A 13,130-nucleotide genomic window follows, 5' to 3' on the forward strand; every position below is an offset into this window, starting at 1 on the left:
AGCTGTATTCAGATATTTATATTGTACCATCCTTCCTTAATCTTTCTCTTCCCCTCATTACCTCTTTCTCTCTGTCCTTCAAAGGAGAAGGAAATGAAGAAATTAGCAACATGATTCATAATTATATCAAGGAAATTGAAGATCTCAGGTATTTGCCTAAATATTTGAACAATTTTTATTAAAAATAAACCCAAAACACTAGAAGTGCTAGCAAGTAAATGCTTCACCTGTTTTCCTCTGTGGGGATTACTTTAGTAAAGTGGTCCTTCAGCTTCTAAGACCATCTGGTGTTGCTCTTGGCTACAAAAATGTAAAATGTTAAAGATGAAACTGACAACAGAAATGAGACTAAGATGTTGCCTAAATAATGATGATGACTTGATATTGTTGCACAAAGGACAGCAAAACTTGGAACAATTATTTAATAACTTTATAGCCTTGTGTATAAATTATAGTACTGAGAAATTATGTGTAATTTAATGTTAAAAAAGGCCCCTGCTTTCATTTTAAATTTAAAAAAACCCTCTAAATATTTTAGATATTTTTATTTATCTATTTCTTGGACACATATCATGCAAAAAAATTATCTGACCTATCCCCACTTAGTGCTAGAGCTTTTGTATGGCATTCATGTAACATGTATATACATATACCATATGCAGATATGTATGTGTACATATATGTGTGTATGTTCATACAGACATTTGTATTTTCATGTATTCCAAAGAAAATGTGTTGAAGGTACAGATGATAAAGAGTGTACATTTCATGTATAGGCAATACTTGTAATTCATGGTCTAAATTTTTTTTTTTTATTAAGAGCAAAATTATTAGAAAGTGAAGCAGTGAATGAAAATCTTCGACGCAACTTGTCAAGAGCTTCATCAAGAGCCGCATATTTTGGTGGACCATCAGCATTTTCTGCTTCTATGCTTTCTTCAGAGAAAGAGACAATGGAAATTCTAGATATAGCCAAGAAAGATCTAGAAAAGCTGAAAAAAAAAGAAAGGAAAAAGAAAAAGAGGTGGTGTACAAATTATAATGCTATTTCTTTTCTCTTTATTAGTAAAGAGGTGTATTTTTTAACGATTGAGACTTAAATATTAATTTATTGTTATTGTCTGGGTTTGGACTCTAAACTGCTGTTCCTTCAAACCCTTTTATGCATTGAAGTTATAGATGTTTTTCTTTTGCATCTTTTCTTCCAGTGAAGTATGCAATATTTGTAGAATTAATGTCTCTGTTATAATGAATTTTTATATATAATTATGCACAATGGTAAAAGCACAGGTGCTCTCTATAGATTTTGATATTTTAAAATTTTTTTTTAATGCATTTGAAATTCAACAGAAGTTTTAAAAAAAATGATAAACTTTTTTTCAACTCTGTCAAAATTGAAACCGCTTTCTGAAGAAAAGGTATTCTGAATAGCTGGGAATTTTTTGGTGATTCTTGGAATGGCTTCTTTTGCTTTATCTTCTGCTTCTATGAATGTTTTTAATTTGAGGTTTCCTAATTCTCTGCAACATCATGCTTTGCTCTGTTTTGCTGTCCAACTTCTCATCTACTAAAATCCTCATAGACAATGACATAAATGCCTGTTCAGACAGCAGTTAATACAACAAGGCTTTGTTTGTGTACTCAGAGACTTTGATTTCATTGAAAATCTCACCCTTTTATCTGAATTTTCCCCATACTTCTAATCTATTACTCTTTTTTATAATGGTCCTTCAGACTTCTACAAGTTCAGAGTAAAACTAAAACAGTATAAACTGGAAATACAGTCCAAGTATAAAGTAGGTTCTGTATCTATAAATCCATTCACCACACAAATGTCTGATACTTGTAGAGAACACTCATTTTAATAACAATTCGATTCTTCATTTGCATATTATTTTTCAGGAAGCTCTTATACTTTTATGGGGATTTTGATGGATTTTGTCTCATGTTTGTACGAACTTGAGAGCAAGATGGAAGTATTAAATAAAATCAGCAGAATGTTCTGGCCTCTCTTAGGCCAAGCACTTCGTATGACCTGTAACTATAAATGCAGGAACAAAGAGTTTTGATTTTGTATGTTTTAACACATTTTAAAATCAAGCATGCATTTAACTACATGCTTAGATAGAGCCTCAAGTTTTAGGTTGGGGCTTGAATATTAGATAGAAGACAGGATTGTGTCTGTATAAAGGTTACTAGATACATTGAGTAATATCTCTTATTGTAAGAGATTATGATTTAAAAAAAAATTTTTTTTTGAAAATTATACTATACGTACAGTAGTAAGTAAAACAAATGGTTGTTCATTTTGTTTTCTTTTGTTTTTTTTTTTCTGAAAGAAATTTCTGCATCTAGTCAAACTTGCTCATACCAGGACAATCATCTTGTGATGGGGTAGCCAAGTAGTCTGATCCAGAAGTATTGACTACTTACCATAAACTATTTTTGCTATCAGTTTTCTATCCTACCAGTATAGAATTAGAGAACCATAGAAAAATTTAAGTTTGAAGAGATCTCTTGATGGTCCAGTCTCTGTCTTAAAGTGGGTCTTGCATTCTGTAGAATAGGATCATAATCTTCAAAGTGCTGGTGAGGTTTGAATCTATATACTGGCCTATCTGCAGACTGCTTTGCAATAAATAATTATAAATTTCTGAGGTGCATATGTTGAGAGAAAAATTCCTTAGATGCTAAGAAATATTAGAATTTGAGGCATTATATGTTGTCACGCTTGTTACTTCTGAGTGCCTCTATCTAATTAGTGAAATACGGTGTCTGTGTTCAGGTTTTATAACTGTGAATTTTTATTCTATTGAAATTTCAGGAATCGGCATTGAGTTTGTTAATGTATTGCACAGACACAATTTACCCTGAAGTTTGGTAGGGATTCTTTGCTCTACTTCTGTCTTCTACAGGCATTTAGTTGCTTTTACTGTACTATTTCTTTTTAGGGTTGCTGTTCTTTGGAAGTTGTCTAACTAGCATTTTTCTATTAAAATGGGATTGGTAAGCCTAGCTACTAGTTCTGCCCCATCTGCTACCTTTCTTGATCTTTTGTTTCCTGGTTATAGATCAGTACAGTAAAAGGTGCATAATTTTAAATACATGCAACTTATCTAAATTGTTGTGAAGTAGCCTGAAGATCTAAGAGCCAGTTTCTGAATGAGCAGCAGGCATGTACTGCTCTATATCTGTAGCCTTTAATAAGCATCTGTCATAAAGTTTAACAGAAACAGTTTACATGGCAGTAATGTTTTGGCTACTGAAAAATTGACATGCTTGACTGGAGTGTCCCACACTGTGACCTACTCACCAGAAGACCCAGAGCAAACCTTCCACATTCCTTTCAGTTGTTAGTCAGCCTTACATACTTGGTAACCATCTCTGACTGTTGTCTTTTGACTTCCCCAACCTTTATTAAGCTACATGAGTGATAAAATTACATGGGGTTCAGAGTGTTAGCTCCAAGCTGATACGGAAGGAAGATGAGAGGCATTATAAGGTGGAAAGGAAGCAAAAGCTCTTGCTCAAAACTTTCTCGTAATGGGAACATGAGGAATTTCAGTAGTTGATGAATTTTAAACCACCTCTCTGCTTACATAAGTCATCCAGACATTTCTTTACTGATGCATCCACATTCGTTCAAGAGGAATAAGTACAGGGAGAAATACTAACATTTTTGTCCATCTCATTGCTTCTGGTGCATGTTTTTCGTTAATTTATTAAAAAATAACAAGCAATGATTGGCATGTATTTTTTTGAATCCCAGAAAAACAAACTGCAGTTTTCTACTTTGTATTTAAAAACAAACAACAAAACCCCAAACAAAAAACCATGAATGCAGTTTGAAGATTTTTTATGAGTTATATTCAGAATATATTATTTAGAATATTAATACAAAATTTTTCTTATTTCTACTTTATATTACAATATGTTATCAGCATATATAAAATCAGTGTGTATTTTTTTTTCCTTATATATTCCTGGGAATTTATAACTTCAAGTCAATGGCAGTATTTGCAATTTTCAGTATTTTAACTGCCAGTTTTAAGTGGCAAAAGAGGAGAAAACTTTTTCTAGAATTAGGAGATTTTTAAAATTCATGATTAGAAAGAATTCTCCAAGTGAAATATATTGTCTAAAACTTCTTCCTTAGTGTAACTTGAATTTACAGTTGTTGACAGTGGTGGATTAGTTAATCTACAAATGCTTCTTTGTTTTCTGTTTACTTTCCAACTGTGCAAGATATATTGCCTTTTTACTACTTGTTGTCTCTTGATGGTATCTTTTAAAATTTCATTTTAAACTCCACAAGCTCATATATATCATTTTTTTACCTTCTTATCACTTTTGCTTTTCACTGTCTGGTTTGTCCTTCATTGGCTTGGCCTTCCAATACTGTACCTCGTGCTTTTGAAGGCTACAGAAACTTGAGGAAAGCAGTCAAGAAGAAAGAAGGTTGGAATATTTCCCAGGTTTTTAATTACCTGTCATTTCAATTAACTGGTTGTCATACATGAAAAGGAGTTGGGTAGATTCATAGGTACTTCAGGAGTCTTTAATTTGGGTTTTCAAAATTCTTTCTTGTGTTTTCACTTTCAACAAGTGTTCTAACTGGAAGAAATCTCTGTTGTGGAATTGAGGTTGACTCTGGGATTGCAGCGTTGAACAAGCTTTTGTGGGGAGGTGGTGCCTTTGGGAATTCCTGTAGAATTAAGTAAATCTCTTTTCTTGCACGGCCTGTATGGAATGAAAGGCAAGAGGAAGGTGCAGTAGCGCATACAGTATGAAATGTCTAGCAGGCAGTATATGACAATAATAATAATTTTGGCATGTGAGATCAAGAATGTCTTGGACCTTCACAGCTCAGTTGTCTGCTTCTTTTGTTTCTGAAAGCATGTGACTGAAGCCTCGATCATTCCTTTCATTCAGTTTCAACCAAACCAGTAGATAAAGTAGTAAATCATAGAAAGCAGTTAAATTGAAGACTCTAAAAAGAGAAATATACTGTGATTAAAAGTGAAAGTAAGGGAGTTTTTATTTTTCTGCTGTCTTCTTTGATCCAAAATTCATGCAGACAATGTGAATCCACAGATTAGTATTACACACATTAAGCAATACAGTTCTGCCTGGGAGAGCTTCTGGCTCTACTTCCTTTTGTCTCTCCCCTTTCTTAGGCAGAACACATTCTCTGCAGTGATGAGCTCTGTGCTATCTGCAGGTGGAAGGGAAACTGTGAATTTGCCTCAATCTGCATGAGGATTGCAGCTAAGATCCATCATTACTTAGTCTTAACAACCGACATAAAACATAACATGTTCTTTGCTGAGGGAGATGAGAATCTATGGAAATGAGATTGTCTGGCTCAGTGTTTCCCATTTGGCATTTTTTTGTGTACAAATCTGGTTAGGCTTTTTAATTCCAGCATTCCCAGCCTTCTGGGGTCCAAGCAAAAATTTTCTGCCTTGTGCAGCTCATCACTGTAATAAGTGGGGCTGAAGGAACCAGTTAGCACTGAACAGGTTAAAAAAGTATTATAACAAAAAAATCATAGGTGCACAAAAGAACTATGTTACTCAACTGGCACTTCTGAAATTTGAGCTGTTTTAAGGGTGGTTTTAAAAGTGTCACTTGACAAATTGTAGTGTCTCAAATGTACTGAATATTTCTTCTCACTGCACTGAGTATTGGATTTGTCCAAGAGTTAGATCTCGAGTCTGAGCTCCTTTTGGTGTCAGTGGAGGAAGATGTGCATTTCTAGTTACAGTGCCTGATCAGTGACAGCATGTGACTTGCCAAAATTTTATGCAACTGAAGTTAGTTGAGGTGGATTCCACATTATGCAATCCTAACCACATTTTTTCATTATTACCCCCTATGCGTGTAGCCTTATTCTGTCATGATTTCCCATCCACTGGAGATTTGGGTTGTGCACATGTATCTCTAGAGTGACTGATATCTGGTCTGTGATAATTTGCAAAGTGACATTGGTTTTTTTGTTTTGTATTTGCATGTGATGTCTTACATGTGCACTTAAAAATGTTAAAACTTGCCGTAATGGCTAATACACCAAACCTTTAAAACGAAACCAAAAAAAAAAACCCTGCTGTAAACCCTTTTTGTTGCATCAATGCCTATTTTGAGCATTCCCTTGATGTCCAAGTAGATAACTCTGATCAAAAGAGTAGTTAGTTTCAGAATGATAAATTAGGATATTATTTAAGGTTTATACGTACATTTTCAGACTATTCTAAGCACAGTAGGCTCTGTTATAGCTTGAGAGGGTAGTAATACCCGTAATGTATGTTGTACTTGCACACAATGTTCTTTCTTTGTTTTCTAAAAGCTACTCTGGGTACACTGCAACTTCCATGCAAAATGAGTGCTGCTGTAGTATATGGAGATGGGTATTACAATTGTCCCAGTTGTGCAGTATGCTGAACAATGTGCAAATCATTGCTATTACTTTGCAAGCCAAGATTAAGAGTAATTAGGCATTATTTTATTATCTGCAGAAGTTTGGAAGTTGTATTTTACCCATGCCCAACACCTGTATCTTTTTCTAACTACACTTTTGTTTTCATCTTTATTTGGAATTAAAACATTGGTTGGGGGATGGGAAGCACATGTCATTTCAGTTTGTGAATATTTTGTGTCTGCCTCTTCCACTAGTGTTAAAGAGGATAACACAGATAATGAGCAGGAGAAGAGAGATGAAAAAGGCACTTCGGAGAGAGAGAATAATGAATTGGAGGCAGTAAGTACTTAGAAGTGTTTGGTTTATTTGTTTATTGTCTGTTTAAAGATTTACAAGATTATAGAAAGGAAATTTGGAATGGATCAGGTGAATAACCGCGGCTTCGCAGTGATAGTCACAAGGGATTGGGAAATGGAAAAGGCTTGGGTGTGCTTCAACATCTTTGTATGTTTTTTAGGAGGAAATTCAGGAAGTAAGTGATCACGAGGATGAAGAAGAGGAAGATGATGAGGATGAAGATGACATGGAAGTTGTTGAAAGTTCAGATGAATCAGATACTGACTCTGATGAAAAAGGTGATGTCAGTGAAATATTCTGTAGAATTTTACAAATAATATCTGCCATACCTCAGGTTTTAGTAGGCAAGATAGCCTGTTGTCAACCAACTGCCCATAATTCTCTGTGAATTTTTTGTCCATTGAATAATTTTTTTGGTTATGTGATAAAACACATAATAGATAGCTGATGAAGTGTCCCTGTTACTGGCTTTAAAACTGACCAGAGGACATCAGGTGTTTGATAACATATTTCTTCCTTGGTTAAAATATCCAAAGTGTAAGGTTTAAGTACTGGATTATTTTTATGTCTCAGAACTAATCACCAAGGGGATAGCTCCTATCAGCTTATTTGGAAATGGTAGAATTTTATTTGAAAGGCTAAAAGTCCATCAGCCTTCCTCATTTTTGTGTAGCAAGAGTCAGAAACAGAATCATCAGCAATTCTCTCATGTGAATCAGGGCAAATGGGCAAACCAATGTTGGTTTCTTCTTGTCACATAAACCATTATTGGGAACCTGAAAAAGAATGATCCTTAACTGATATCTTTATTCTAGAGCACATAATCTTAAAACAAAAAGGGACCTAATTGGCTAAAGAAATTAATTCAACTTTTATGAATTTGTCATATTGGTTAGTCCTTTTTCCTTACTTTTTCCTCCTGCTTTTCTCATTCCCTTCACCATTTCACTTCCATGACTGAGATGGTTCCTGTCTTCTTAGAATCCTGGCTGTATCTTTCTAAGATCTAGAGAAAGGAAAGTCTCCCTTTGGAGTCTGCCAGAAGTCAGTTTTTCCTTTTATAACCTGCTGGGTTTAGGAATGACAGTTATTCACCAGGCCCCAGGTATGACTGAAATCTTGCAACTTTTTGTATGGGGAAGGACAGGTTGCTGTTATTGTGATTTAAATTACAACATAAGAGCCACTGTGATCCAGTGTGAGATATCTTTCCTTACCTGTTTCTCAGTTCTAGGATTGAGAGTGTATAAGAAAGAGACTTTAACAAGAATTGCAAATAGGAGTTTTGCTTGCTGCATTGTAATTTGTGTAGAATTCTTCTATGCACAATTTACATGGCAGCAAATGACTCTGAGATTGCAAGGAGTATCTATATTCATGTGATTCTTGCTGTTACCTTAACAGAAGTCTTTTTATTTCAGAAAATTATCAAGCTGACTTGGCAAATATCACCTGTGAAATAGCCATTAAGCAGAAACTGATAGATGAGCTAGAAAACAGCCAGCGAAGATTGCAGACACTGAAAAAACAGTATGAAGAGAAACTAATGATGCTACAACATAAAATTCGAGACACTCAGCTTGAAAGAGATCAGGTTCTTCAAAACCTTGGTAAGAAGCACAAAATAATTGATCTTGTGTAAGCTATTCAAGTTGAACTGTTTGCTACTTCCTTCGTTTTCTTTTTCAAATGTGATGAGAAATTGCAGAAAATAGAAATAGGTTTATATCCATAATGCCAGTGTATCATTCTTTACTTATTCTAGTTTCTACCAGAATTTGAGAAAAAAATTTTAGAAATATACTGCTACTGACAGGTATTTGATTTGGTTGAATAGGTATTTTTAGTTTTCTAGGAGCTCTCATTTTAATGTCATCCTTGAGATAGTTCCTGAATGAAAGGTATTTTCCTGCTTTCTACTCCCCACTCTCTTTTTATATGCATAAAAACAAGGAAGAGTGATCTTTCAGAGATGTTCTACTGCCCAAACCTTTTGAATATATAATAGTATTGAGATGAAAAACCATCTGTGACTCAGGAGTCCTAAGACACAAAAAACCTGAACTTTGGTAGAGTACTGAGGAAAGTACTTTGTTTTTCTTTTTTAAAATATACTATATGTGCTTTATAGTTATATACTTTATAAGCTTTTGCTGTTCCCTTACTCCTTCAACTTTCCCTTTTGATCAGTGTCGGAAAAGGAATACTTGGCTTGATGGCATTTAGGACTGTAGTTATACCCTTGTACACATGTGTGAACAAGGATGTGTATTTGTGTCTTCAGGTGCTCAGATTTGTTGTCTAATGCAAAGAAATCAGAGGAAAGTGTTAATACTTGATCTCTTATCCCAGAATGCATACAAGGTGGAAAGTTCAACACAATGAGAAGGAGAAAGGAACTAGAGACAAATTAGGGTTTTTTTAAGGTATTGCTGATAATGCTAAAGCAGAGGAAACAGTCATCTGCTGTGGCTGGCAAAGTGAAGATATCCTGAACAAAAGCAGATTAAGAATTCCATTTTGTTCTAGGTTCTGTAGAGACCTATTCAGAAGAAAAGGCAAAAAAAATCAAGTCAGAATATGAAAAGAAACTCCAAGCCATGAATAAAGAACTGCAGAGGCTTCAAACAGCACAAAAGGAACATGCACGATTGCTTAAAAATCAGTCTCAATATGAAAAGCAACTCAAGAAACTGCAGCAGGAGGTGACAGAGATGAAGAAAACGAAGGTATATATTAGTAAATTGAAGTGTACAATGAGTGTTTACTGAAAATTGGGTTGAAATCTCCTGTGTACCCATCTCCCAGATAACTGTTAGCTGCTCGAAAGTCTGAAAATAGAAAAGTTATGAGGACTAGGCTATTCTTGGAGGAGAGGGGTAGCTTTTAGGTTTAATGAACAGAAATTACGGTATCAAAAATGCAGAAGCTTGCACAGCTTATTAGCTGTTATTCAGCACTGAGTGAAAAAGGCACATTAGATGGAGGAGGTAAATTGCTAAAAGTATGTAATATACTGGAAAATGACAATTTGAAGAAGAAACTCTGTATGAGTGGGAGCAGGAAGCAGCACTTCAGTGTGAACAGCTTTTCTAAGTGATGACCTCTTTACAGGTTCGCTTGATGAAACAAATGAAAGAAGAGCAGGAAAAAGCAAGAATGACTGAATCTAGAAGAAACAGAGAGATTGCACAGCTTAAGAAGGAGCAACGCAAACGAGAGGTGATTTGACAGATAAAGAACTTTCGCTTCGAACAAGCATCTGTCATTATGATGTGCGTCTGTTTGCAGGCACACGCCCTGTGTACACACACTGAGGCAGGCATATGCCTGTATATTTTCACCAGCCAAAATGCACAAAATTTGCTCTGACTTCTATGATAACTCAGTTTCTAGCTTCAGGTGATAAACCTTCTATTTTCTGTTGTGCTTATTGTATATGTATATCAATGTTATTTTATTAGTGAGTCTTCACAAAATTCTTCCTACCACCTTGCTTGCATGTAAGTATTCTTCTGATAGAGAACTGATACAGTGAAGCACTAACTTTCATTCTCACTAGAAAGAACAAGAAGCAATTGTAACTTGACCGCTTCGTGTCACAGCACTTTTGCAGATTTGCATTCGTGTGTAAATGTCTGTTTTTAATACAATACAACCCTTGTGGCAGATAATGGAAAAATATCATGTGCTGCTTGTATTTTTTCACAGCATCAACTCAAGCTTCTGGAAGCTCAGAAAAGAAATCAAGAAGTGATCTTACGTCGCAAAACTGAAGAGGTATTGTGGTAAAACAGCAATTAATCTTTGAAAACAGAATGCTATTGTATTGCTGTAACTTAGAACACAGTTCTGGAAAGAGTTAACCATGCCTTTGCACTCTGTTTCAGGTCACGGCCCTTCGTCGACAAGTAAGGCCTCTGTCTGATAAAGTGGCAGGGAAAGTAAGTCGAAAGCTGAGTCTGCCCGAGCATTCAATGCAAGAAGCAAGTTCCAGCTTAGCAGCCGAGCACGATGGCTCCAGAACAGCAGCACAGCAGAAGATGAGAATTCCTGTTGCTAGGGTTCAAGCATTATCTGTAACTGCAACAAATGGAACAGGGTAAGGATTCAAACTCTTTAGTACTCTCTTAGGAGAACTGAAAATTGCATGGATTTTCTGGCAGATAATGTTTAGATGATACATGTTGCAGCAGTTGTTATTTGTCAAACTGTTGTCATGTAGTGCTCATAAAATGGGCACTCTAGCTTTATCAAAAGCAATGTTACTTTTCTGGGTTTAAGACAATGTAGAATAATATAAAATGGCATTAAAGGACAAGTCTCATAAACTGGGTTTTGAAATTTTGAGGTTTTTTAATCTACTCCTCAAGAAAAATGCCCTTGGTGGTCCAATGCCAGCAGCATTCTTAGGTACAAAAGAAACTTGTTGGAAAATGCATTTTAATGTATTAGGTTTATTTGTGCGCAGATCTCCTTTTTAAGTAGGGAATAACTCCTAGGTGGCATTTGAATTCAACAGTGTGTCATAAAAGATGCTGTGGTGTATGATACCTGTTTTTCAAGTGCAACATATTAAGGTGCAATACAGTTCAGGGCTGGATGGAGGTAGCTGTCTGGTGCAATGAAAAACTGCAAGAAATTCTCTGTGAAATTTTAAAGTTGTCTGGGAAAAGTACTCTGGCCTGATCATTTCCATATTCAAATTTATAACTGGACTACTTTAGACTTAACTGTATGTTTCTCTTGAATTTATCACAGAAAGAAATATCAGCGGAAAGCAGTGACAAGCAGAGTTTACTCCTCAAAGGCAGCCAGGATGAAGTGGCAGTTACTTGAACGCAGAGTGACTGATATTATTATGCAGAGGATGACTATTTCCAATATGGAGGCAGATATGAACAGGTTACTTACGGTGGGTAATCTACTGTGCACTGTTGGCTGTACCACTATATTAAATAGAGAGCAGTGCAAGCATGCCTGCTGTAAATGAATTGTTGTGGTGGCATTGGCAAAGTGGCATGGAATCCATTGCAGTGAAGACACTCTTGACTCCAGTAAGCATTTGAACCATGGGATTGCTGTGCCTAGTAAGAAATAAAAAGCACATTAATGTGATCATCTGCAAATACATTACTATATTCACCTGTGTAACTTCTTCCCATAGAATTCATGATATGTGATAATGAAAACAAAACAAAAAGGCACTTAAATACCCTAAGGTCTTACTAATTCCTTTTTATGTTATATTATGTCTTTCGGAAAAATAGCAACGTGAAGAACTTACAAAAAGAAGAGAAAAGCTCTCAAAGAAAAGGGAGAAACTCATCAAAGATGGTGGCAGTGAAGCAGATAGAAATGTCCAAAACATAAATGAAGAGATGGAATCAGTAACTGCGAATATAGACTACATTAATGACAGCATTTCTGACTGCCAAGCAAATATTATGCAAATGGAGGAAGCAAAAGTAAGTCAAGAATTAATGCAAAAATGGTAAAATGGGGATAAGAAACACAACTGTGTTAGCCTTGAAAATGTTCTCACTTAAAAATTATTTTTGGTTTGTCTGTGTAATTACTGAACCAGGAAGTGAAAATTGGTGAAAGCTTTCGTGTGAAGTTTAAAATAAGACTGTTTATATAACTGAATTTTCATATCTGAGTTCTAGTGTCAATAGTGTAATGCAAGTTAAGATTGCAAAGCATTTAAATGTCAAAATCTGATGCTTTCTAGTCTGCTGGCATCAATATAATTCTTGGGACTTTTTCACAATCTGACTGTTTTTATCGTTGACCCACAGGAAGAAGGAGAGACCTTGGATGTAACAGCAGTGATTAATGCTTGTACTTTGACAGAAGCTCGATATTTGCTTGATCACTTCCTCACGATGGGTATCAATAAGGTAATGTGTTAAGTCCCCTGTGCCAGGACTGTGGAATGTGCCAGGAGCAGAGTTGTGCCAACATAAAGACTGACCAATATGCATTAAATAAAGCAAAGCTGGTCAACACTACTGAGTCATGCTGGTTGTCAGTGTGAAGGCCCTTGAGATCTATCATCCCCTTCAACTTGTTGCCTGATTTTCAATCTGCAGTAGAGCCAACTTCACTGTACTCGTTATCACGTATTGTTCCTATAAGAGCACTAGCTTTTTGTAATCAAATAAATCACTTTCTGTGTTTTTAAACAAACTTCTAAAGAATGCTCAGGATCTCTTTTTAAAAGACTGGCTCAGGTGCTTTTGTAAAAATATGAAGCTTTAAAAACTTAAGTTATATATTGATGCATGGCATACTTTACTCAGACTCTTTTGAGTAGAGCAATAGGGACTTTTTCTGAAAACCTTGGGGAGTA

The 13,130-nt window shown here is 35.5% G+C and overlaps 1 protein-coding gene across 10 annotated transcripts in view; it reads left to right on the forward strand.

The window, feature by feature from the left end:
- KIF21A (kinesin family member 21A) overlaps nucleotides 1-13,130 on the forward strand; it is an 87,905-nt gene that overhangs the window by 47,943 nt on the left and 26,832 nt on the right. For 6 of the 10 annotated variants that reach the window (XM_051805221.1, XM_051805220.1, XM_051805223.1 and 3 more), the window contains exons 10-22: nucleotides 85-148; nucleotides 821-1,024; nucleotides 4,420-4,458; nucleotides 6,673-6,757; nucleotides 6,936-7,053; nucleotides 8,197-8,385; nucleotides 9,305-9,504; nucleotides 9,890-9,997; nucleotides 10,487-10,555; nucleotides 10,666-10,877; nucleotides 11,537-11,690; nucleotides 12,046-12,243; nucleotides 12,577-12,678. In XM_051805221.1, the coding sequence (XP_051661181.1) occupies nucleotides 85-148; nucleotides 821-1,024; nucleotides 4,420-4,458; nucleotides 6,673-6,757; nucleotides 6,936-7,053; nucleotides 8,197-8,385; nucleotides 9,305-9,504; nucleotides 9,890-9,997; nucleotides 10,487-10,555; nucleotides 10,666-10,877; nucleotides 11,537-11,690; nucleotides 12,046-12,243; nucleotides 12,577-12,678 (1,742 nt within the window). The remainder of the gene's footprint in view (nucleotides 1-84; nucleotides 149-820; nucleotides 1,025-4,419; nucleotides 4,459-6,672; nucleotides 6,758-6,935; nucleotides 7,054-8,196; nucleotides 8,386-9,304; nucleotides 9,505-9,889; nucleotides 9,998-10,486; nucleotides 10,556-10,665; nucleotides 10,878-11,536; nucleotides 11,691-12,045; nucleotides 12,244-12,576; nucleotides 12,679-13,130) is intronic. The other 4 variants (XM_051805224.1, XM_051805229.1, XM_051805225.1 and 1 more) reach the window with 1 other exon arrangement.

Source organism: Manacus candei, unplaced genomic scaffold, assembly GCF_025592945.1.
Source record: "Manacus candei isolate 608988 ecotype Guabito, Panama unplaced genomic scaffold, ASM2559294v1 h1tg000063l, whole genome shotgun sequence".
Classification (NCBI taxonomy): Eukaryota; Metazoa; Chordata; class Aves; order Passeriformes; family Pipridae; genus Manacus; species Manacus candei.